Here is a 26,880-nt window from a genome sequence, read left to right on the forward strand (position 1 = left end):
TCTTCGTGCTCTCCACCAATACTTTTGTCCAAGTTAGCATATCATCTTTTCCTGGGCTGCTTGCATAGTCTTCTAACCTGCATCCATTCTGACCCCCTTCCAGTCTATCTCAAGGTAAAAGGGTGTTTTACCAAAGTGCAAATATGATGACATTATTTACCTGCTTAAAATATTTAAATAGTTTTCAATTTCTCTAAGAATAAAGACAAATTCTTCAGTGGTACCCTGTCTAGCTTTATCTCCTATCAGGCCACCTCTTACATTTTCAGCTTCACCTACACTGGCATTCCAGTCCCTTGTATTCCATCCCACAAAATACTTCTTCCCTCCGAAGGGCCTTTGTGTATGTAGATCCCTTTCGGAAGGCTCTTCCCTCCCTTTTTTTTTTTTTCTTGCGGTATGCGGGCCTCTCACTGTTGCGGCCTCTCCCTTGCGGAGCACAGGCCCCGGACGCGCAGGCTCAGCGGCCATGGCTCACGGGCCCAGCCGCTCCGCGGCATGTGGGATCCCCCCGGACCGGGGCACGAACCTGTGTCCCCTGCATCGGCAGGCGGACTCTCAACCACCGCGCCACCAGGGAAGCCCTTCCCTCCCTTTTTATTCAGTTACCTCCTACTCATCTTCAAGAGCTCATCTCTAGAGACATTTTTCAAGGGATGCCATGGTAGGTCATTTGATTTCCTCCTATTATAGGCTCTTGGAGCACCACCTGCCTTTTTGGTAGCTTCTGTCATAATTGCAATTTTACATTTGTTTGTGGGATTATTTAATTAATTTGTTTCCCCCAATAAACTAAGTTCATTAAATGCAGGAAGGGTGTTTAAACAGCCATCATATCCATGCTTGTGGAAAGAATAAAATAAGGAGAGAAGTAAAGAAAGAAAGAAAGTTTGGGGAAATGAAAAAACTGATGGATGGAGTGAGATTTGTTACCACATTGTTTAGTATTAGGAGTCAGGATCTTGTTAAGTTAGGAACTACAAGATTTATGAGGTTTCTTGACATGTCCCTTGTTGTGTTTTACTTCCTTACCTTTGTGTGTAAATTCCCCTCTGCTGGAATACCCTTTTTTTTACTGGGACAAACCCTATTCCACCTTTAAGATCAGCCCAGCCTTCTCTGATATCTCCCAGGCAGGGTTAAATGCTCTCAGCTGTGCTCCCCTTAGAACATATTAAGGCTCTAGAGACAGATGGGTCTTGTTTCCAGTCATGGTCCTGCCCCTGCTTGATATTTGACCCTAAGCAAGTCACTGAATCTGCTTCTTCACCAGTAAAATGGAGCTAAAAATTCCTTCTTCATTGGATGAATATGAGGAATGAGATAATGGACTGAAAGCACCTCAATAAATATAGGTGCTCAATAAATAGTGACTACTTGAAACAAATTGAACCCAAATTTATTGTGTTTAATTTTCTAATCATATTGTAAGTTCTTTGAGGCCAGGGATTATGTCATATTTACCTTTGCTCCCTTAGTACTTAGCACAGTGCCCTGTGCATAGTGGATTCCCAGTGAATGTTTAATGGCTAATCACCAGATTAGGAAATAAAGGCAGATAATTGCTGCTAAGAGACAAACAGGGGGAACAGAATGTTGAATCACTACAAGAACACATCTAATAGAGGCCAGAGGTTGAAATATACTTTTGAACTTTTGAGCTTGAGTCAGAAATTAGCAACTCTTAAATACACAATTGTTATTAACAAGATTAATTGATGCCTGTACATTGTGGTGTTAAGTTTGAAATAAAGGGTCATCTCCTATACCTTTTTTCCCTGCCTATTCAAATATTCCAAGGCCCAGATTAAATGTCCTTGTCTATTTTCACAAAAGCCCCATATATGCTAGGCACAGGGTGACTTCATGCAATTAGGGATGTATCCAGGTTTTGAGCAAAACTTATACATATTTAGAAGCTCACTTTAAGGGAAAGAATACAAAATTATAAATGCAAAATTAGACACAAAAGTGAATTCTTATTTAGAATAGCAAAAGAAATCACAAATAAATCACAAATTTTAAAAGCTGACAGCAAATATCACAGTCTGGGAAAATAATATTTTTTATTAATTAGCTGCCAGGAACTCCTTTGTAATAATTTTTCCCCTACATTTTTTTGGAAGCATGCTGTTTGATTGCCTATGGCAATAATTTTGTAACATCATTTCTTTTTTATTAATTTTAATTTTATATTATAGTTGATTAACAATGTTGTGTTAGTTTCAGGTGAATGGCAAAGTGATTCAGTTATATATATACATGTATTTATTCTTTTTCAAGTTCTTTTCCCATTTGGGTTATTATAGAGTATTGAGCAGAGTTCCCTGTGCTATACAGTAGGTCCTTTCTTACAGAGACAATAGAAAGATAACTCTATCTTCTAGAATGGTTGAGAAAAAATGTTAAATTGACAGTTTACAGAAAGGCTTCTTTGGTTTCACAAGCCATTTTGGCAATGATATACAAATTTTTAGAATTGTTGTCAAATTTGGGAAACCTCTATCAAGTTTTTATCACATAAGATATGTACATCTCTAAATCACTCTAAGTTTTCTTGTGCAGGGACTAATGTTAAACACCCTTTGAAATGGCCACACTAACTAGTGAGTTGACAGTGCCCTTGTTGTGGTAGTAAAATTACAATTTTATGTTTTCTTTACTGGTGTTAGTGTTCATATCAAAGTAGCAGGACACTTAAATTCCTTCCCAGTGTGTTCACATGATTCATTCCTTTTCGTTAATTTGATCAACGCAAGAGTCTATTCATTACTTCTATTTAAAATTTATTTCTTCGTCTCAGTTAATTACAGTTTTTGGTATTATCTGAAACAGAGTTTTGGGGGTTATAATTCACTTCTCATTGTCAGAATAATTTCTAGTGAGTTCTTATAGAAATATATGAAAAATATTTTCATGGTATGGTGCATTTATAATTGCCTATGCTACATAATTAAATATATTCTTGAAAAGGCATTGAATAAAAACCAAATCCTCTGCTTTTCATTTTACACCTCTGGTGATTGGGAGAATATTCCATAGATTAGCTTCTGGCTCTGCATATTTCAAGACTTGCTTTTCTTCTACTACCTACTCTGGTGCTGGATACTGTAGGACACATTAAATTGTGATAGGACCCCTGGCCTTGAAACTCAGTGCATGCTGTCAGGTAAAACCAACACAGAAGGTGGTAGGAATATTTTTAGAAGCTATTCCTATACCAGACAGGAACTGGAATTAAACATACATCGAAGTGACTGTGAACTATATAGGTATATTCCACTAAGGCCAAGTTAAATGTACCCTCCTAACTCAATTTCCTGGGCTGGATTCCCAAAAATCCTTGTGACCGTCCCAGTGCTACCTAACATGAGGAGAAGTGTGAAGGGTGGAACCTAAGAGGAAAGATCAATACTAACCCATCCAGCTAAAATGTATTACTTTTTCAAATTTTACAAAAATAATATGACACTGTGAACACATTGTAGGGTCCCTTCAGGGCCTTGGAAAGGACTGGTGCAAGGCAAGGGCCTTGAAGTTTTAGCTTCACTAGGTTCCTTGAAAATTCATCTTTGAAGGGCAACCAATTTTATATAATACTCTGTAGTTGGACTTGTGATGTGCTCTGGAATTAGATAGACTCATGGTGTTAAGTATACAATACCACTTTATGTAATGTCTTATGTGTCTTTGCATCGAATGGACATGTTTGGTGCCTGATTTGCTAAGTGAGTGATACACAGAGGAGAAGACTAGAGTTTTCTCTACAGAAAGGAAGAGAGGGGAAAAAAAAGGTAGAGAGCCAACAGAAAAAGGTTAAGGAAAGACTCATGAGGTATGAAGCCATCAGGCCAGTTACATGTGCTTCTGTTGTCAGACTCCAAGCAGTGTGGATATTGCTGCCCACCAGACATCCCCTCAGCAACAGAAGCTTACTGGGGGTTGCAGTAGGAGTTTCTAGCTCACTGACAAGCTCCCCTATCAAGCCTCTGTTTCTCTTCTCCTCTGCCTGAGGGCTTTCTCCAGTGCCAGGAAGCTCACCCACCTGCAGGTAGTTATAAGTGGGTGTGGCATTAGTGGCCCAGGAGCCGACCCTCACCACAGGGATGGGAGTTGCAGATAAACAGCCCAGTCTAGGCGGCTTCTGGTGGGATGCTTTTGAGGTGAGTTCCACACTATTTCTCAGAGGATCCCCAAAGATACTAAGTGCTAGTTTGCCCACAGAAGTGACCCACTCATTAACTCACTCATTGATTGGCATCTCCCCCTTCCCTGACTCACTTTTCCTAGTTTCTCACCTGTGCTTCCTAAGTTAACCTGTCAAACCACCAACACTAAGTTCTGTTACAGGGTCTTCTTTTGAGGCAACAGAAACCAGGACACCTGCTTTAAGTCATGTGCAAGTAATTTACCACTTAAAGAAACAATCTAAATATTAAGATACAAAAAGATAGAATACAGTTTTAAAGGAAATAAACAGTTTGGAGCTATGCAACAAAATTATTCGTGTTATATGCATCTGTTTAAAAAGAGTGCTGAGATTTGGATGAAACTAATTTAGTTTCTATGGGAAGATAAAAAAGAACTGAATTATTGCATTCAGGTCTTTAAAATTCTCTTGCGTTTATATTCCAACTCTGGCTTATTAAAGGGGTCTGTGCTCCGTTAACATACACATGCGCTTACAATATAAACAGCTTAACTAGACATCTGTGTTGACTACATATAAATGGCAGTTAACTTTTTGCCTTGTTTCTGTTCAACGATCTTGATATTTCAGTCTGCTGGCCAGATGAAACAAGATTGGTTTTTTGGTACCAGATGTGTCACAGTTTGTGCTTGTATTTTGCAGGTGCTCCCCCCAGCTGGGAAGATGGAAACTTGCCATCTTTCTGAGATGATGATTCAGGATAGAAATATAAATGTGTTAAAAATAATTCGACATATTAATGGAAGGCTTTGTCCCTTGTGGGCTTCTTATGCGTAACATATGAGCAGACCAGCAGCTGTTCTATATTTTAAAAGAAGAGTTAGAAAGTTAGAAGCATATATGGCTATTCAAAACATAAGCAACTGCTTGCATTGTGGAAACAAGGTTCGACAATAAACTTGTATTTGTGAAGCTTCCCCCCAAATAATAATCCCACTGGGTTGTGTTCAGGTGGTCGTAGGGTATTGAACAATCTTTCTATTTCCATCATTTAGATTCACTAAAACACCTTCCTTGTAGAGGCAGAGTGGTAGAGATGACTACAATTTTTTAGATAAAAATGGGGATTGGTTTGTAGGTGATTTCCACCCTCCAATATTTATATATTTTTAATCACAATAAAAAACCCTAATTTGCGGGGGGAGGTCATTTTGACTTAAACATTTTGAAAGAACCAAAAGCCCCATTGAGGGCTGAGTTGTTAATAAAATGTGGTATCTCTTATCTTATTTCAAGCCTCTAAAGCAAGAATCCTTTAGGAGATGAGGTAATGATGTTCATTGTTTGCTCCTTCAGTAATCACCTAATGCATATTAACCAATGTCAAGAATGGCAGTAATCTTTCATTAACCCCTTACCTTTCACTGATCTTATGGAAGGAAGGACTCTTTAAGCCTTTTGGTCTAACTTTTGAACAAGGATAATGCTAGCCCCATTCCATCTTTACTGTTGCTCTCAAAGCTCCCCCATAGAGAGATCTCTGTTTGTATCTTTAGGAATAGGCTTTTTTTTCTTTTAGAAATTGCTATCCTCTCAAGTATCGTAAGGTCCACATGATTGGTCCTTGAATTTCAGTTTCTAGAGTTCAGGAGTATTTTGTGTAACACAATTATTTCCACCTCTCTGGAGTTTTTAAAGAGAACAAATGAGCTAAAGTTTAACAGAGTAAATCAGAATCAAGTTGGTATCTGTGCTTTTTCAATCCGACTGCAGTTAACAGCAGTGGTGACAACTAGTCATGGCAACGAGCAAAGCTGGTCCACAATTTGGGGTGGGCACTGCAGGAAGAAGCCTTGGAAGGAAGGGGATTGCTTGCTGTTGCTGAAATTTGGAGCATGGCCAATGAAAAGAGCCCTAATCTAAGTCATAAGACCTTTATTCAAGGCACAGGGATCTTGCTCAACAAACTGTGACCTTGAGCAAGTCTTAATAACATGGTTTGACCAGGTGGCATCTAAGTTTAGAATCCTATTATTATTAAAAGGAAGCGTATGTAATGGTTGATTTTAAGTTTAGAGGGGATGGAGATTGCAAGCTGTCAAAAAAAAAAAAAGCTATTTATGAGGGAAATTTGGCAGCTGAAGTGAAGGTATTCTCCTTTCTGAGAAGTCTTAAAAACCAAGAGGTCTTTCCTAACTGCTGTCAGAAAACAACACTGTCCAGTCAGAGAGCATGAAGTTTGAGAATCCAGGTATGGGCACTGGAATGGTGAAGTGATGGAAATGACTAGTTCAGTCCTCATTATTGAGGCTTACTGAGTAGGAACATGTGAATTTCCTGGAAGCAAGTTTGGAAGTGGGGGAACCCATGGCTGGACTTTTTTTTTGCTAGTGAAACAATGTAAAATGACTTTCAGTTTAACATGAGAAATAATACTTCAGTTAGAATCAGTGGAAAGGAGTAAAACATGCACGATTTAACAGTGAATACTAAAAATATTTATTTTGAATTGTAATTCAAAAAATTTATAGCTAAATTGGGTTATTTCTCATGTCCTTGTCCCCAATAGCGAACCCTCATTTTGAAGACCTGTTTTGGGGTAGGAACTATAGTTTTCTTTTTCACCAATGCCCAGTGCTTCCCAACAGCCACTACATACAAAAATACTCAAATGCTTTAAAAAGTTTGGCAAATAGAGTCACCTTTTCTCTTAGTACAGCTCTGGCATAGGGAATAGGTACAGTTTTTAAAGCTGGAAAAACACCTTGTTTCAATATCCCAGTTTTATGGATAAAGAAACCAAGGTCCCAAAAAGCTAAGTCTCACAGCTAGTTAAGGTTAGAACTGAGACTAGAACCCTGGTTCTTCTATGCTTCATCAGGCTGTGAGATGTTGGAAGAAATTACCATAGAAGTTGCTCAATGAAGTTTGCTGCTGAATAATTATGATTCTGATGATGAATTATTTTCATAATTCTCATCTATGGCAGCTGGTTTACATCAGTGATTCTCATGGAGGAGGGGAGGAGGGAGTCATGTGTAGTTTGAAAACAAAGCACAGCTTTGTCTTACTGCTTTGGTTTGTTTTCAGTGATGATATTTACTTTATTTTGAATTTCAAATTACATTTAAAGAGCGCATGAGATTTTTATGTTTACTGAGGACAGTTGTACCTGTAAAGGAACTCATGTGTTAGCTTTTCAAAGTTCTTTCCAGGACTTTGCTTCTGTGAATGAAAAATGATTTTTCACTTGCTGTTCATTTTAGTTAAAAATGAAATTAAAAATGGGTGATTTAGGCTGTAAAATTAGTAGATGAATAGTCTAGGAATCTATATGTCTAGGATAGACATGTAACAGTCTAATAGTCTAATAATAGTCTAATAATGTCTAATAGGAATTAGTAGATGAATAGTCAGATAAAACAAAATTGCAGGTGGAAACAACCTATCAACAATAGTCTATCCACTGATGAATGGATAAACAAATGTGGTATATTTATACAATGGAATATTATTCAGTCATAAAAAGGAATGAAGTCTGGTACATGCTACAACATGGCTGAACTTTGAAGACATTATATTAAGTGAAAGAAGCCAGAAACAAAAGGCCACTTACTGTATGATTCTAGTTGTATGAAGTGTCTAGAACAGGCAAATTCATAAAGACAGAGAGTAGATTAGTGGTAACACCAGAACTTGTGGGAGAGGGGAATGAGGAGTGACTGCTAATGGGTATGGGATTTATTTTTGAGTGACGAAAATGTTATGGAACTAGATAGTAGTGATATTTGCATAACATTGCAATCTGAATTGTACACTTTAAATGGTCAATTTTTTTTTTTTTTTTTCTGGTACGCGGGCCTCTCACTGTTGTGGCCTCTCCTGTTGCGGAGCACAGGCTCCGGACGCGCAGGCTCAGCGGCCATGGCTCACGGGCCCAGCCACTCCGCGGCATGTGGGATCCTCCCGGACCGGGGCACGAACCCGTGTCCCCTACATCGGCAGGCAAACTCTCAACCACCGCACCACCAGGGCAGCCCTAAAATGGTCAATTTTATGTGTATTTTACAATTAAAAAGAAGAAAAGGGATTGCATCAGTGACACTAGTTTATCAACCCTTTTCATGTCTTTATGATTTGTGAATAGGACTAAGCTTTGGGATGAAAGGGAAACCATCTTTTTTGCAGTTAATGGCTTCTGTAGGTCCAAAAATATATATAAAATATATTATTATTTTATCATAGATTATATTTAAATTATATAAATTATAATATATAAATTATTTATAGAATATATTATTATAGAAGTATATATAATCTATATGTAATCTATGTTTCTTAATATATAGATTATATATACTTCTATAATTATTTATATGTTTAGAGGTGGGGGTGGAGGGTCAGGACTTATGCATAAATATTTCATAGAGATTCCTGTTTCTCCTACAATCCTCTGTGGAGGTACAGATAAGACTCTGCCTTCTTGCTTAAGAGTAAAAAATCTGTTGTAAGGTCTTAGGCATTTTTTTTTTTTACTCTTATCTTTCCCAGCTCTGACTTGAAAACTGTGTCTATATGTAGGAAAATCAGTATATTGATTAAGAATGGAAAAGTTTAGATCAAACCTGAATTTACGTGGACTATAAGTAATCATGTGGACAGGGTGACAACATACGCAACAGTCCCTCTGTGTTGTGGCTGGTTGTTTACTCTGCTTCCTTGTCTGACTCCTGGTTACACCTGTTCTCTCATCACTGTTCCAATGCCCCTGTATCCTTTAAAAGCCCCTCCCGTGCCCTATTCACATAAGAAATTTATGTTTTGTTCCTTGGTCTCTTGGTGAACTTTCTTTTTGACAATTACTGCACATTTTGTCAACTCTTTGAGGAACATTTGTTTCTGTGGCAAGGTTATCTGGTTATTCATATGTGCTTTGAAATTGGATGTAAGAGAAAAATTGACTGCATATATTTTTGTGGAATGATTTTAACAGTCTTTTGTTTCCTCAACTTTAGATTGTTTCTTTTTAAAGGAGCAAATAGTTGTTTTTGCTCTGGCAGCTACAGATAATTTTTTCCTGGACACAAAAATTATATTGGCTGTTATTAGCTACACAGAAAAAAACCTCTAAAAGAATACTTATTTTTATTTAAAAATATAATACATCAAAGTGAAGCAGTTACATTTTAAACAAACAAGAAGGTATAAAATGTTTTCATAGAGTTAGGAGGGAGGGTAATTTGACTTAGTTCATTGTCAATCTGGATGCCAAGAATAAGAACCGTCACCATTTCTTTACTCTGTGAGCAACAAATATAAAGATGAGAAATTTTAGTTATACGTTAGTGAAGTTTTAGGGTTTTAATTTTATTCAGAAATCAAAACTTTTTCAGAAAAATAACTTTTCTTCATTTTGCTACACATCTTGTGGAAGTCCTGAATTCAGGAATGTTATTACATTTATTGAGTGTTACGGACTGAATGTTTGTGTTCTCCCAAAATTCATATGTTGAAGTCCTAACTCCCAATGTGATAGTATTAGAACCTGAGGCCTTGGGGAAGTACTTAGGTCATGAGGGTGGAGCCCTCATGAATGGGATTAGTTCTCTTGCTCTCTTTCTGCCATGTGAGGATATGAGTCTGCAACCTAGAAGAGAGTTCTCACCAGAACCTGACCATGCTGGCAACCTGATCTTGGATTTCCACCCTCCAGACTGTGAGAAATAAATTTCTGTTGTTTATAAGCCACCCAGTCTATAATATTTTGTTATAGCAACTCAAACTGACTAGTACACCGAGTTTGCTTCTTCAGGTCAACTCCAAAGTGGTTTAGAAAGAATTTGTTTCTCACCTCCTCCCCATAGATTTCTCTATATAATGATTTTCTAGGGGATATCTTATTCATTTGGGGAATTTTGATTACTGTGCTTTTTTACATTCATAACACAAAAATTTCTGACAAAATTTAAAATATCTTATAGAAACCACTATACTATGTGATAATGATTTACTACTATGTAATAAACAACTACATTTAGACTGATCATGAAAATAAAAACAAACACAAGTATGATAGATCCTCATTTTCTAAAGAAATATATCTTTATTGACTTTTTCCATTTTCTTACAAGCAGTTAAAAAACTCATTCTTGAACTTGCATGCTGTTCAATGTTATGATGGCTGCCTCCTTATGAGACTATCAGTGGAGCTATAGTAAGTTTCCTTAAGCACCACAGAAGACAATCATTGCTTGGTCCCACTTTTACAGAAAAGAATCCAAGTTTCACCGGAAAGAGTATGCTTAGCTCTCTTGAAGAAGACCAGTTTAGTGGATTAATGTCTAATTTACATACAGTAATAAAGACAAACTTTGAATCTTTACAGATTAAATGCCCACTTTATACCATGGTGTAATTGTTTGAATTATTGGTGAGTGTACAGTATATAGATGTAGATGTACTAGATATGTCTATAAATAAAATAGTGCTTTAAGATAACAATATTCTTTGGCTGATTTAAATGCCTATAGTGGACTCTTTTAAAAGACTAAAATGAAAATGGTCCCACTATTATTGTCAGTCTTAACACTGAGCTGGTGCGGAAGGTTCCCATACTGTTGACTGTCAGCATCTCCAGGTCCACTATATATTCTCTTGGTCCTGATAGCGACTTCACCAGCACAAGCATTGCACTTACAGGACTTGTTTGCTAAAATAAAAGAAAAAAGAGGGAGTGAGAGAATAATTTTTCTTGTATTGCAGTTTCTATTATTTGTGAATACACTTCCTATAAGAATTAGGGGAAGAATTTTTTTAATTAATTAATTTATTTATTTATTTTTGGCTGCGTTGGGTCTTCATTGCTGTGTGTGGGCTTTCTCTAGCTGTGGCGAGTGGGGGCTACTCTTTCGTTGCCGTGCGCAGGCTTCTCATTGCAGTGGCTTCTCTTGTTGCGGAGCATGGGCTCTAGGTGTGTGGACTTCAGTAGTTGTGGCACGCGGGCTCAGTAGTTGTGGCTCACGGCCTCTAGAGCGCAGGCTCAGTAGTTGTGGTGCACAGGCTTAGCTGCTCCGCAGCATGCGGGATCTTCCGGGACCGGGGCTGCAACCCATGTCCCCTGCATTGGCAGGCAGATTCTTAACCACTGTGCCACCAGGGAAGCCCAAGTGAAGAATTTTGAGGTAGGATTAAAGTCATTACTTAGTCCCTTCTTGGTTCTAATCCTTCTGGATCTTATCCCTTATCCACACATAGTCATTAGTTTCAGATACAGGGACCTGCTTTCTTTTGATAGTTCTTTGTTTTCTACTCATCCCTCTCTGTTAATGTTTCTCTTCACTTTTATTGAGTAGTTCTAGCCTTTATAGAGACTGGAGTTCATGTGAGAATCTGATAATTTTTTGAACTGATAAACAAATTTGTCATCTTTCACTTCTCAACATTGTGGATATGTCTACATTCTAGTAGGTGAAGAGGCATGTAAGTAGTTAATTTCAGTAGAATATGGCAAATGCTAAGATATACAGGGATATGCAGGGTATATATGAAGATACACAGAGGTGTGTATTCACAGAGAAAAACAGAGGGACCCTGAATCATTGAGGGAAGGCCTTTGAATGCCTGAGGGCAGTCACCCAGAATAAGTGGGAGTTTTGTAAAGAAGGATGTTCTGGAGAACTGGATGCAGTTTCACTTTGATGAACAATATGATGGGTGCTGGAGAGCGCAGGGAGATGAGTTTGGACAGGCAGGCAGGTAGATGTGTGAATCTGAATGCCAAGAGGAGAGCAGGGATAGAAACAGTGGATTAGGATTTAGCAGTCACATCAACAGGTGGACATTAAACCAAGGAAGAGAACGTATATGTGATAAGACTGGATCTGTGAGAGGCCAACATTTAAGGAATGGGCAGAAGAGAAGCTATTGAAGGAAGCTGAGAAGAAATAGATAATTAAGTGGTAAACAGATGAATGGCAAGCAGTGTTCAATACAGCAGAGGAGGATGAGGGTGACTGGAACTGAAAACTGCCTCTGAATATAGCAGTACGGATGCTGTTGGTGGCTTTTTTCCAGAGCAATTTCAGTAGGGTAGTGGGAATAGAAGACAGAAGTGTAACTAGGAAATAAGAAAATAGAGACTGTGATTACAGACTGTGCTTTAAGAACCTTGGCTAGGAAGGGAGAAGAGAGAGAGGAGGCAACATCTAGAGGGAAAACAAGTTAAATATGTAGGAGGTATATTAGAGTTTGATAGAATAAGATTCCAGAGGAAATGGAGTGAAGAATACAGGTGGTAGGTTGGCCTTGATTGATAGAAGTGAAACCTTGTCTTTGGAAAATTTGAAGGAGAAGGTTAGAGGGGGAACACATGGACTTAAGTTTGTAAGGGATGGGATGGGAAGTTCAAGTAATTTATGCCTGTTGGTTTCAGTGGTTTCAGAAGAGTAGGAGATGAGGTCACCTACTGAAAATGAAGGGTATAAGAACTTAAAGAATATGGGGACATTTGCGATCAGTGGCTGAAGAGAAGAAATAAAAGAAAGTAATAAGATTGTTGAGGACACATCTGAAGTTGGAGATTTATAGTATTACCAATCTGTGCTGACAAGCTGGGTGTGAAAATAGATGTGGATTACGTAATTGATGTAGAGTTGTTGGACAGGGAATTGAGGTGTTGGTGACAGAGTAGTTCAAGGGTCCACCAAGAAGTTGATGGAGTGGAAGAAAATGGTGGGTGAGGGGTCAGAGGATTAGTATCACTGTGAGGGTGAAGAGCAGATAGAGTGGGAGTGAGGGCATGAAAAAGAGGAAAGAGAATCAGTCACTGAGGGGGTCACCTGAGACTAAGATGATGATGTGGAACTGTTCTGCATGATAACAAAGTCCAGCATGTGGCCATGGGGTGGTGGCAGAGTGACATGAAGCTGAAGGTCATGGGGGATGAGATGGCCAGAGAACTGTAGGCTGAGGTAATGGATGACTATAATAGTGCCCAGATCTGAGTGATCTCACCTACTTCCTACATACTCTGCCTGAGTGATCTCATCCATAGCCATGGCTTCAATTATCACATATCTGCCAGTGACTTAAAAGTCTATATTATGAATTCCAAGCCCACGTATCCAATTCTCTACTCATCTTTACTTGGATGTCTCATGGTGACCAGGACTCAGTATGTCCAAACTGAACTCCTCACCTTCCTCTCTCCACTGGCTCCTTCTTCCTTATCTCAGTAAATGGTACCACCATTTACTGTTGCTCAAGACAGAAACTTGGAGGTTATCCTTGACGCTTCCTTCTCCTCCACCTCCCCATAGCAAATGGGTTACCAAGCCATGTCCTTCTTCCTATATCTTCATAAATCTGTCCGCTTCTTTTGGACTCACTGGCTACCACACTAGTCCCCCATCTTTTGAGCTACTGATTGGTCTCTCCATTTCCATTCTTGCTCCACTCCAATCCAGGCTCTACAGTGCAGCCAGGTATCTTTTTTAACATGAGACTCTGATAGCAACTCCTCTACTTGAAACCCTTAGTATGGTCTGTCAGGCATTGTGTGATCTAGGCCCTGCTCATCTCTCCAGGTCCCTCTCAAGCCACTCTGCCTGTAGCACCTGGAGTTCCAGATCAACTTGTCTGCTTTTTATTCCTTCCATTTGCTAGTCTTTTGTTGCTAGTCTTCAGCTTAAATCTACTTCTTCCAGGAATCTCCCAGACCACTGCTGCCTTGGTTAGGGGTTAACTTGTGGTGTACTCATGAACAATCTGCAGTGCTCAGTTGTAACGCTCAGCATACTTGTGAACACTTGTTTGATGTCTCAACTATAAGCCCTACTGTGGCAGGAATTGGCTTGGTTTTATTCACTGCTATGTCTCTAGAACCTAGCATGGTGCTTGCCTCTTATAGGTAACAGTGATACCTTGAAGATGTTGATTGAATTAATGTATTCATTTAAAAATATTTTTTGAGCACCTGCAATGTGCCAGGTACCATTCATTCTATGTGCTGTGCATACAAGAGTGAACAGACAGGTAATGTCTCTGTTTATTACACTCACACTCTAGTAGGTAGTAGGTGACACAGACAAATAAATACTATGCAAGGTGGTGATAAGGGCTGTGAAGAAAAATAAGTCTCAGTAAGGAAGGATGGATATTGGTCAGTGTGGGTGGAGAATGGTATTCTACCTTTAATTTCATGTATTACTTCTTTCTAATATGTTCCCTTTTCTAGGGAAGAAGATTTTCTGAGTATTGTCCCAAAAGGAATATAAATAAAATCCTATATCCCACAGATCCTTTCAAGGATAAGGTCCAGCCTCATGTTTCTCAAGAAACATTCTTTGACTATTGCAGCCCACGTTAATTCTTTGATGTCTTGGAGCATGGAGTTAAACACAAATTTGTCCTCTGCTTTTTTCATAGATGTTAACTATGCCACAAAGTAATATTTAAAGCTCTTTGAAGTAAGGAACTGTGTGTTACATGCACCTAGCATGAAGCTGAGTATATAATAGGTGCTTAATTAAGGCCTGCTGATGGAGTCTTATGATTAAATGCCCTCTGTGCAAGTGGAATTTCAGTGGAAAAATTTTGTAGGATTTGATACAACTATTTTTTGAATTATGGGATAATAAATAGTCTTGAAATATCTTCCTATTTTAAATGCTTTTTTGGTTTCAAATAGTAGTATTTAATTCTGGGATTATCAAAATTGGCAATGTTTTATATCATTCATAAAAAAGGATTTTACTTGAGAAAAGCACTGTATTTATATCTGAAAATATCAAGTCAATAAGTTCACTGATATGAATCATAAAACTTTAAAATTGCCATGTTTATTGCAAAAAAAAAAAAAAACCATACAGGTACTTTGCTTAACTCTTTGTTGATTCTGCTAAGAAATTTTATTTTCTTAAATTATGGCTAAGAATTCAAAATGGAAAATTATTTTTAAAGATGATTTTGAGATGAACCTATTTTACTGCCATGGATTACAAATAATGTTATTTCTTTGGGTTAAAATTATTAAATTGTTATTATCTGAACTGTGTGAAATTCATTTAGAGTAAACTTCTTACAGATATCTAGTATATCTCAAATTTAAACATCAAATGTTAAAGAAGTTTATTTTTAGTTATTAGAAAAAAGAATAGTAATAGATTGTATTTTGGGTTGGGTTTTTCTCTTCAGAAGTTGGTCATGAGAGATTAATCATTTCTAATTTACTGGCAAAGAAACAGAGTCACATAATTCTGGAGCTGGAAAGGAACTTAATATATCAAAGAACAGGATAAACGAGTAAACATTAAAAATCTGTAAACTTTACCACGAGGATGAATTTCCCAATTTACTTTTCATATTCTCAAAATGAAATATTGACCTTAAAATCTGATTAAAAATGAAGAGTGCCCAAAGGAGTTTTGAGAAAATTGGAATTGGATGAATAACATCCTTAGCGTGAAAGACTTACCGTAACCCTGCAAACTGCTTGGTGGGGTGCCATCATTTTCACATGAAGTGGTGAGCCGTATTTGAAATATGTCGGAATTTTAACCTAAAATGAACTTGCTAAGATTTTGCAGGGGGGACTGGAAGGCTGAGGCACTGGAGTCAGGGAGATTTGCTGGGAAGCCCTTGGAGGGATTAGAGAGGTGCTAAGAGCCAGTTTAAAGGAAGAGAAGCAGAGACACAAGGAAACAAAGATAACCCAGGGGACACTGTGGAGAGAGAAATGGCAGAATTCAGAGAAAGATTTCATATAGGCAATGAAAGAAAGGGAAAACATAAACGTGACCTCACCTCACATTGCCTGCCTGGAAATTTGCAAGAATGGTACAACTATCTGTTGTACACATGGTGCGGGGGGGTGGGGAGTTGGGGTCACTTCTCAGATACTTCTGGGTGTTAGTTTTGGTGCAGATGTAAATAATCTTGCGAATGTAACAATAAGGAATTCAGCGTTTTTGAAAAGCTCTCCAGGAATTATTTTTTCTATGTACAATTAAATAGCTATCACTGATTTGTGGTATCTATTTGAGGTGTGTGTGTGTGTGTGTGTGTGTGTGTGTGTGTGTGTGTGTGTGTGTGTGTGTAGGCTTGTGTTTTGGTGGTCACACACAACTCTGTTAGAGTGTGCAACTTTTATCTGAGTGACTTTAGAGAAGCTACTTCATCTCCCTGAGTCTTACTTTTCTTTTCTGTAAAATATGGAGATAAATATTAATCTGACCAAGCATTACCAAGAGGATTAAATTAGATAATGCACACTGGAAGGGCTTACACAATGCCTGCACATAAAAAACTCTTTAGGGCTTCCCTGGTGGCGCAGTGGTTGAGAGTCCGCCTGCCGATGCAGGGGACACGGGTTCGTGCCCCGGTCTGGGAAGATCCCACATGCCGCGGAGCGGCTGGGCCCGTGAGCCATGGCCGCTGAGCCTGTGCGTCCGGAGCCTGTGCTCTGCAACGGGAGAGGCCACAACAGTGAGAGGCCCGCGTAATGCAAAAAAAAAAAAAAAAAAAAAACTCTTTAAATGTTAGCTTTCTTTCTATGTGAATTACTACCAAACAACAACAACAAACTTGGAACTTTCTCAACAGCTAAGGCTGCCCTCAGGATACTTACTCTTAGGTAGAACTCTCTATTTTCATTTCCAGATTTAATCCGAAAAGTATTGATAGTGTTGGGATAAATGGTTGTGGCCTGTATCTGGAAGATGTCAGATGGCACAGACCTATCAGATCGGATGCTCATGTATTTGTGGACTATGGATTGGGGAAGTTCTCGGCACAGCGCATTTGAGACTGGGCAAACACATCGGCTGCAGAGACAAACAAAAGTATTCACCAGTTAGGCTTGGTAAAACCAAAAGATTCTCAGTTTCAAAAGTTCTGATTTTTCTTACTTCTCTGATGTTAGAACGTAAGGATCTTGACAAGGATTTCGTGGGTAACAACGGAAGCCGCCATGATAATTCCAACACATTTCATCTTCCCGACATTCATTTGTGGTCTCACACTCATTTATATCTGTAGAGATGTAGAGTCAAAGAGTTTACTGATATAAGTAAATTGCGTAAGTGGCAGATTCCAGTTTGCCACTGGAAGGAGGTGTATAAGAATCTGGACTGTGTTTAATTTGCTTTTAGACACAAGACTTGGTGGGACCTGGGTTCATTGCATTTATTCATGACAGATGTAGTGGAGCCATTCTCTACAGATTAATATGTGTCATTTCATGGTATTTTATCAAGCACCTATTGTTTATCTGTTGAATTCAAAGCCAAATGCTTTCCATTGACTTTGCTTAAATAAAAATGAAAGATACTATTTCTTGCCCTCTGGGGAATTAAGGAAAGCTGAAAAAAGGAGGAGGCCTCTCACCTTGGCCTTGAAAAGGGTGGTGGTTAGATGGGATTTTCAGATTGCAGTGGGGAGGGCCTTCCAGGCTGAGAAAGCAGCAAACAAAAACTATGGAGATGGAAGTTTATTGCCAGGCTCAGAAGCTTGGGAGAGAGGGAAAGGCTGGTATGTGGTTGCAGTAAGCTGTAGCATGCTGCTGGATAGTTAATGTTCTGGGAGTGGATTACACTGTCCATAGGAAGCTGTTCACAGCAAAAGAAGGGAAGCTCTGAAGTATCCTACCATGTAGAGCATGGCTATTTAAAGAACATGGGGAAGAAGGGGAATTAAGGAAGGGACTGTCAGTGTCAGCAGTGAGAGGCAACCCAGGAAAAAGCAGTGCAAGGAGATCAGAGCTAGAGAGGGTCCCTGGAAGGAGGGTTGTGGGAAGGCCAGGATGGACAAAGACTGAATTTAGATTTGGGAATTAGGAGTTCCCAGATGACATCTGAGAGAAGAGTTTACAATGCTAGAGAACCATTACATTTACGACAATGAAAATTATATTAATATCCATATCCCTATGTATGTTTGTCTCCCTTTACATTGGAATAGTGATTAGATTTTATCCAATATAAGCCTTTTCTGAGTCATTCCTTCCCCATAATCAGATATTTTCATTCATTAATTTACAGGTAGTCATGGCCTAGTTGCTGGGATATGATCTCTTTCTTCTCTCTGAATTCTTATATCTCATGTTCCTTTTCTGGGGCCTTTATTGCTTTTTGCTTTGCATTATTGAAATCTGCTTGTTTGTCTTAATCCTTCTATTAGCTTGTAAGCTCCTGGAGTGCAAAGGCTATTGTGCACATCTTTCTATCCCTTTATCACCTAGCATGAGTGCACTGGGGGCACCTGGATTTTAAGAAATATTAAATTGAACCAAGTTGCTCTTCACACAAACCATATGGAGATGGTGAGAAATACATTATCTCTATTTGGCATGAAGGGAAAACAAATAAGGGTGAAGTGGCTGACCCAAGTTCATATAGTTAGTGACAGGCATCTCTCCACTGCAAGGTATTGCATCCTCTAAATGAGAATAATTCCATTCCTTGTCTTTGGAGAAAAAAATTTCTTTTAGCTTCCAAACTGGCAAAAGCTATCTGGAACCCAAGAGGAGACTGGAAAAGCTATGCAGTTTCCAAGAGTCAGTTACAAAAAGTATCTTCTTTTGGACTGGCTATGGCTAAAGAAAGAACTTAGATTCCTCAGAAGAAATCACAACTGACTTGTCCTTTCAATATTTTTCACTTTTTTGAAAAATAAAGATGCTGTTTAGCTACAGGGAAAGTGAAGACTGGTTTGTTATATGGAGTTCAACAGCAGCAAAAGGAAACTTTATGTGATAATTTTATTTATTACTTCCAGTAATTTAGAGCCTAGCTTAATCAACTCCTTAATCATTTTGGAAGGTTTTTCAGAAATGATTAATAGTATTAAAATATTTGATGAATGTGTGTCTGTGTATCTGTGTATTCTCTGTTTCTCTCCTTCCCCACTGTCCCTCTCCCCTCCCCACAACCTGCCACCACACACACACAGAGTTTTAATTTTTCCAAGACTGTGGAAATGAGAACAGTTATTTCATCCCCAAAATAAACCTTTTTGGGGAAGGTAAGAATCCAGACTCTTTTGGTTTTACTTTAATCTGTGGACAGAGTTGGGAAGGAATGGTTTCAGTGGGGGAAACCAATTGTTTTGCACCCTAAAAGAATGGTAAGCCTCTTTCACAAAAAATGTTTTGGTTTAACCAAACATTCTTCAAGATATAACTCTAATGAATCTCCTATTTGCAATTCCATTGCATTTTCACCTTTCGTTATAACAGATATAAATAGAGTAGGCTGGTAAGATTCCACTGAATGTTAACTTGTTTCTGTCTTTTGCTGGGTGTCAAATCCATTTATGATCAGAAACACATAGCCATTTGTTTCAGGACTCCAGGGAAATTGGTTAAGGAATCCCACTGGCTAACATTTTCCTGCATGTAATATTCATGTTAAAAGTCTCAATTAGGGTTCAGAAAGTAAAACCATTGGAATGCAATGTTTCTCCACAATTAACATTACAGAGTCTCTAGTAACGTGGAAAGGGGTAGAAAGATGTTTATTGTGCAATGAACTACATTCTGATTATGCTCATATTTAGTGGTTGGATTCTAGTTGAATGATCACATGCACACTATAAAATCTCAGGTCATGGATGTTCCTGTGAATTAATATTTCCCTGTAAAATCATGATATAGACTGAGAATCCTGAGTCTCTCCTTTCCTTGATCTTTTCCTTTCTTAATATTTTACTGCCCTTCTTCTAGAGAAGATTTGCTACTAGTCATTTATATTGCTGGGTAAATTTCATAAAAACATCTTGAACTTTACAGTCTTTATAGTTTATAAATAATTTTTCTGTATGTTATTCCATTTCATTCCCTCAACTCCCTTTTCCAAATGAGAAAGTTGAGGCTCAGAGAAGTTTGATAATTTGTTCAAATTGTATAGATAGAATGCCATACAGCTAGGTCTCAAACAGATTTTGTGTCTTCAAGTTCAGTCATTTTTTTTTTCACTCTCTCACTGCTTTATGTAAACCTGTGTTTGTACCAATTTTTCCTGGATTATCTAGTTTTAGTTTTACCTGAATAGTCTTTTGCCTGTTAAAGAAATTTTAAGCTACATGCAGGAGGTAGGGAGGAGAGGGTGCACATTTTCAAATCTTTCAAAGAGACTCTGAAATCATACCATGTAGAGAGCCACTTCTTCCACCTACATGTAGCTGTGAAAATCACCTGAACATTTATTTTAAAACTGGGCCCGAAGACATTAGTTATTTTTGGATTAATAGTTTTTTTTCCTGAAGTATTCAAGTACTTTTTAATACACATGAAGCTGATTTTCTCAACACTTAAATTACTATCCAATTTATAATCCTGGTGTTTTAGAGAATTCAGATCAGTTTGAGGTGCACCTAACCACACATTAAGCTTATGCTCTACACTGAAACTCATGGTGAAATATTTTAATAATTAAATCTTTTCTGGTGGATGATTAGAGGATATATATCATAGGGATTATGTAGGCTATATAGAAGGCATACCAATATTTTATTAAAATTATTTATTTTAAGAAAGAAAAATGATTGCTTTAAATTTCAAAGAGAGTTAACACTGACTATCCTCTTTATGAGATGTGCATGTCTCATGATCAACAGGGGAAAAAAAAGAGCTCAAATTGTAAAAAATGAAAGTCTGTGATAGAGAATCCTACAACTTCCTCCCTGCTTTTCCTGGTTAAAACTTAACAGATATGAAAACAATAAACTTACCCTGACATGTTCTACTTCTCACCACTTGGTATCCCTGGGGGCACATACAAGAGAATTTCCCAGGCTCATTGACACATTGATATTGACACAGGTAGCTCGAGGTTCTGCATTCATCAATGTCTGTTGAACCAGACAAGAGCAATAAGACAGAGTTGAAAACTTACATGTCACTATTTTGGTAATTTTTTTTTCACACTTCATACTCTGAAACAGAAATACAATACTTTATAGGAAGCTCAAGTGCAAATTCTAACAATATCAGCTCATTTCCCATAGAGCTTCACAGCACAGAGAGTTTTTCTTACCATCAGTTTTACTCACTTATTGCTGACAGTTTGGCGAATCCTGGAACTAACCATACTAGCTGAGCAGACTGAATGAATTGGCTTGTGGTTGATGATCTTCATGTTGTGCTTGGCAGACCCACCCAGTGATGCAGATTCATATTTGCCTTCTCAGAAATTGGGTGGCTCTGCTCCCAAGTTCATCTGAGTTTTGAACTCCAAGTTCCATCCCTGTGCTAGCTTCTAGAGGTGATGCCCTGGCAGAATGCTTTGCATTTCTCAATGGTGCTGTCCCAAGAAAAGGTGGGAGCGTTTGTGAGGAAGTCGGGAGCATGAAGTATCAATGGCATCCCCTTCAGGATGTCTTATGCCTTTTGAATTACACAGTGGCAGGCATGACTAGGGGCCAGGTCTCCTGGTTTCTCTTCTAATGTTCTTGACATGCAGTCAGCCATTTTTGAACTTAAACATGCATGCCAGTCACCTGGAGTTCTCATTAGATGCAGAATCTGACTCAGTAGTCTGGGCTGGGGCCTGAGATTCTACAATTCTCACAGGCTCCCAGGAGGTGCCACTGCTGCTAGCCGTTGCATCACACTTGAGAAACAAGACCCTAGAGCACCCTTGCTAATTATCAGACCCAGCCTACATCTAATATTTCAATTATTTTGTTTCTTCTCCTTTCTTTTGAAAACATACTAAAAAATCAATGTTATAATTGAACTAAATTAACTGGATTTTAGAACAGAATTTCCATGGATAAAAATTTGCTTTCATAAACAGGTACACACTTGGATTAAAGCAACAGCAATCACAGGAAGTGGACCATGATTACTAATTATTTGGACAATATTTTACCTTCACAATTGAGCCTGTCACTGCTTAGCTCATATCCTTGATTGCACTGACAGATGAATGAACCAAGAATGTTGTAGCATTGCTGAGCACATTGATTGCTGGCATCACATTCATTTATGTCTGAAAGGCAAGGTTATACACATTTATATATCTATGTCTTTAAACATAGCCTTGCTCTTTTGTACCTATGTCATCCGATGATAAGTGAGTAATTCCCTAGCTGGATTCTTTGCTCTGCAGAAGCTCACTGGAGAACATCCATTCAGGTTTCATATTTGTTGGAACAACTTCAAACATCTGTCATATACTTCTTTTAAAAATACCAGAATATTTTTTTTTCTGGGAATGACAGTTAGTTTGGTGTTTGATGAATCTTTCCAAAAGAATTTAATGATTCTAATAAACATACATTCCAGTATCTATTTTCTTGTATTGTTGTTCAGATGCAAAATGCCAAGTCTATAAATAATTGATATAAGACACATACTAATACGGTCTCTCAGCATGCTGTAGTGAAGATTTATCTGTGCTATTTAGTACTTTTTAAATGGGTCCTGTTAAATTCCATTACAATTATAACATAAGCCTTTGAGACCCATACAGAGTTTTGCAATGCTCTAAGGCACTGAAAATATTGTGAAAAGGCATTTTTCCTGCACTAGATTCTTTCCATGTCATGCCAATCTTAAAATTGTGTGCCGTGACATTGCATTCTGAAAGGGCAGAAGAAGCATGTAAAAATCAGATGCACTTTCAGCAGAAAGTTTATGTATTTGAACTTGCAGTAACCCCTTTGGCACCTTCAGTGTTTATATCACACACTCTTGACTAATTGGTGTGTGTATATCAATTGATCTGTAGTTAAAAATGTTTTTTGATACACTCACAGAAGAGAACTAAAACCAAGGTTAACATTTTTTTCCATTCACATCTTGATGTGTTTTAAAAAACCAGATTGGTTACTGTCTTTTCAGCTTTATGCAGGGAAGTTGATGGAAACCAGTTTACTCAAGAACATAGAAAACTGGAAATACTGCAGTGTGGCTTGGAAAGACAGAAATCAGTCAGGATGACTGTTTCCAGAAGTCTTACCTACGCAGGTATAGTTGTTTGCTGCCAATTGAAACCCAGGACTGCACTGGCAATAAAATGATCCTGGCGTGTTCACGCATCTTTGGTGGCAATATGGAGGGATGGTACATTCGTCTATATCTAGGTTATCAAGTATAACACAAAAAGAACCAAATTATTGACTATCCAAATTACTATTATTGAGCTGTTTAATCTCAAGTTCTCAGCAGAGCATTATCTGGAAAACCTATCTAGAGACATCCTTTTAAAATTAATTATTTTTCTTTATAAAAAATTAGAGTATCTGTGCTTTAAATACACTTTGGTCTGCCCTCTGCAGTTAAATGAGATGTTAAGAACAAAGACTTCATAAACCTGGTTGGGTTGGTTGAGACTTAAAGAGGGAAAAGTAATTAAAACTATTTCACATATAAGTGAGAATGTCAGGCTGGGAATCTAAAAGCTTATTTATAATGATAGAAGTAGAAAAGAACTATGGAAGAAATGAGTGATATAGCGTAAAACTAATAAAAGGAGGTACGTGCTGTTGCTCAGCTGGTGACCTTGGCAAAGTCACTTAAATGTTCAGTATCTAGGTTTTTTCTTCTGTAAAATGTGGATAGTAATGCTGCGTGTGTATCTTATGAAGTTTCTGTGAGAATCACGTGAAAGAACACTATGGAAGGAATGGGACACTAAACAAGTTACTTCTTGAGAGTGCCCTTCTGACACACTGATAATGTGTTCCAGCCTGTGTCCTTCTCGTATAAATATTTCCAACTATAAAATGCTCAATTGAGAACTTGCAAAGTAGGATTACTATTTTAGAAGCATAATAGAATTCCATTAATTGATGATTCTACACTTTGTGACAACTCCAATATGGCATGTGTAATTAAAAATAACAATTATGCACAATCACTGTAATACTATGGAGTGACTATCTCATGGAAAAAATGAAACAAAACAAAACTTTATGCTGAACCCTTCCAGTACTTTAATAACTAAAAGTGTGGAAGGCAGTGTGCTCAAGTGACTGCAAGGTAATCTGAGTCTGAATCTTCATTCTGGCATTTACTAGCTTGGTCTTAACCTCTCAGAGCTTCCATTTCCTCTTCTGTGAGTAATAATCAGCAATGTGGCAGGATTGTTGGGAGGCTTACATGAGATGGTTTAGGTGAACTTCCTTGCACAAAACAGGCAAAAAAAAAAAAAAAGGGAGCTATTATGAACAAGCTGCAAAATATATTTGATTTAACTTGAATATTGAAATAAACAGTAATGATGTTCACATGGCTTCCCTCCTAATTTATTTAGGTGTCTGATCTAATTGTCACCTCAGGGAGGCCATCTCTGTCCATCCATATAAAATAACTTCTTCCCCATCTACCCCCTTAACCTGCTTTATATTTCTTTGTAGCCAGTGACACTCCTTGACATTGTATTATGTGTTTATTTGCTTCTTGTCTGTGTCCCTCCCTATAATTCAAGGCAGATTTCCTCCTCTTGAGGTAGAGGTAAAGTATCTTTTGTCTGTTCACTGTTGTGTGCTTAATACCTGGAACAGGGTCTGGCATAGTAGGTGCTCAATAAACATTAGCTGAATGAATGGAAAGTTCATACTAATTAAAAGTAATTTTAGCACGGTTCTTCCTAGTACCTAGTGTTACAGCCAGGTGCCAATATCAACAGCTAAATTATGTAAGTGGTACTTTCTAATAGTTCCGTGGGCTGCGATTCTGTAAAAGCTGTTTGTATACTATGATGGCCCAATACCTAGAACGTGGCACACAGTCAGCCCTCACTAAATGTTTGATGAACAAATAATGCATGTCTTCTCTGCCAGTAAACATTCATTGAACCATTGTTATTTGCTTTCATTGTGTTTTGTAATGTAGGTTTATAACGATGATAATCATATACATATATTCTACCCCTGTCTTGTATGGAAAACAGGCGTGAAAACAAATTAATGCATGGAATTATAAGATCAAAATAGAAAAGTGTACAAGGGAGAGAGGGAGCACCATTCTACTCAAAGTGTGTCCTGCTGACCACTACGGGTCCACGGACCATTTTGACCAGTCTGCAATGAATAAGTACAGAAATTGGGAGCAAGTGTTTAGGAATAACAATTTGGTGTTACTGCAACATTCTTACTGTACTCTACATAAGTATTGATCTATAACAGGTTGGAAATTTACAAAGGATACATCAGAGTTTGAGAATTACTGGCAGAGAGGGGGGAGTGACTAATTATATTTGGGTATATCATGGAAGACCTTCCAGAGGAAGTTACCTTGAGCTAGAATTTGAGAGTTGAACGGGAGTTTGTTAGGACTGCATGTCTCTGGTAGAGGCACTGAAGTGTGACACTGTGTGATGTATTGGGGAACTGTAACTAGTGGGACAAAGCTGGAGTGTTGTAATTATTTTGGCAGGAGAGGAGTGTTGATACAATAGAGCTGGGCAAGGGCTAGATAGAGGAAGACCTTATATGCTCGGTTGAGGAATGTAGTGTTGGTTCTATGGGTGAGGGGAACAGTGAGGAAGCCACATGATTAGATCAGAATTTTTTTTTTTTAATTCTTGGTGGCACCACGTGGCATGTGGGATCTTATTTCCCCTACCAGGGATGACCAGGGATCGAACCTGCACCCCCTGCAGTGGAAGCATGGAGTCTTAACCACTGGACCACCAGGGAAGTCCTAGATCTGAATTTAAGGACATCTCCTGCCATACCATAAAGGGCTCTAACCATAAGTTCCATTCGCTTTGATTCTTCCCATAGTAGGCTGGGTTTTTTCTTTTTCTATACTTTTTATACCCTCAATTGTTTATGTTCCTGACGAATACAGTGGGCAAAATTTTGGTGCCTGTGGAGTTTTCCACACAATTTTCTCTTAAGTCACAGCTTCAGTCAGTGCAAGCCCTGGTCCTTCCTCAGAGGCTGGGCGCTAGCCCCAGCACCTATGCACAACCCCATGGCAGGACAACAGGGCCAGGGCCCATAAGGAGCTCAGTGTTGACATCCTGACACCAAGAGCTCACATTCTCAGGTGAAAATTGGTGCTGGGTTGCCTGTCCCCACATCATTATCCTCTGTTCCTAAGAGAAAATAAGGACTCTTCACTGATCTTATGGTAAGAGGTGGTATGTAAATCAGTGGACAGAGGGAGTCAATTACAGAGTTTCATCCTAGTGCTGGGCCTCAAGATTGAACCCTTTAGTTTACTTGAACACTTTAGTTTACTTCTCATTTGCCAGTTGGCCTCCCCATATCGTGTTCTTCCTGTCATTCAAAAAGCATGCATTGAGCACCTACTTGGTGGGCACTCTTCAGGGACTGGGGAGACAACAATGACACAAACCAGGCCTGGCCCCTGTCCTCAGAGAGCTCAAGTAGAGCTCTCAAGGAGGGCACATGTGTTGCATCCCTAGCACTGCACTCACTTGCCACGTAAAGAATGTTTAGTACGAGTCTGTTAACTCATTACATAATGATGGCACACAGCTATACAACCCAGAACCAGGAGCCATTCTAAGCACTCCTGCACATGAGCTCCTGAGATAGGGACTGGTATTATCTCCATAGTACAAAAGAAAAGAGTGAGGCACAGAGTATTTAAGTAACTTGCCCAAGGTCTCAAAGTGAGTTAGGGGTAGAGCTGGGATTTGAACCTCACCATTTGCCCTATAAGCTATGCTATGCTACAACCAGTGAATGAAGCCCATAGCACCAGTGTTTTAGTGCTAGGGTACCAAATAACTAATTTAAAATGATTTTCCCGG

The 26,880-nt window shown here is 38.4% G+C and overlaps 1 protein-coding gene and 1 long non-coding RNA gene across 2 annotated transcripts in view; one reads left to right on the plus strand and one right to left on the minus strand.

The window, feature by feature from the left end:
• LOC309969972 overlaps window positions 1–26,880 on the plus strand; it is a 194,097-nt gene that overhangs the window by 148,498 nt on the left and 18,719 nt on the right. The gene's annotated exons all lie outside the window — the stretch shown is intronic.
• EFEMP1 (EGF containing fibulin extracellular matrix protein 1) overlaps window positions 10,195–26,880 on the minus strand; it is a 68,313-nt gene continuing 51,627 nt past the window's right edge. The window contains exons 7-12 of the mRNA XM_082852087.1: window positions 23,110–23,229; window positions 22,018–22,137; window positions 20,876–20,995; window positions 17,056–17,179; window positions 16,776–16,971; window positions 10,195–10,859 (exon numbers count right to left, since the gene is read on the minus strand). Coding sequence (XP_082708213.1) covers window positions 10,698–10,859; window positions 16,776–16,971; window positions 17,056–17,179; window positions 20,876–20,995; window positions 22,018–22,137; window positions 23,110–23,229 — 842 coding nt within the window. The 3' untranslated portion in view covers window positions 10,195–10,697. The remainder of the gene's footprint in view (window positions 10,860–16,775; window positions 16,972–17,055; window positions 17,180–20,875; window positions 20,996–22,017; window positions 22,138–23,109; window positions 23,230–26,880) is intronic.

The sequence above is a fragment of the Leucopleurus acutus genome, assembly GCF_964270905.1.
Source record: "Leucopleurus acutus genome assembly, chromosome: 12".
Taxonomy (NCBI): Eukaryota; Metazoa; Chordata; class Mammalia; order Artiodactyla; family Delphinidae; genus Leucopleurus; species Leucopleurus acutus.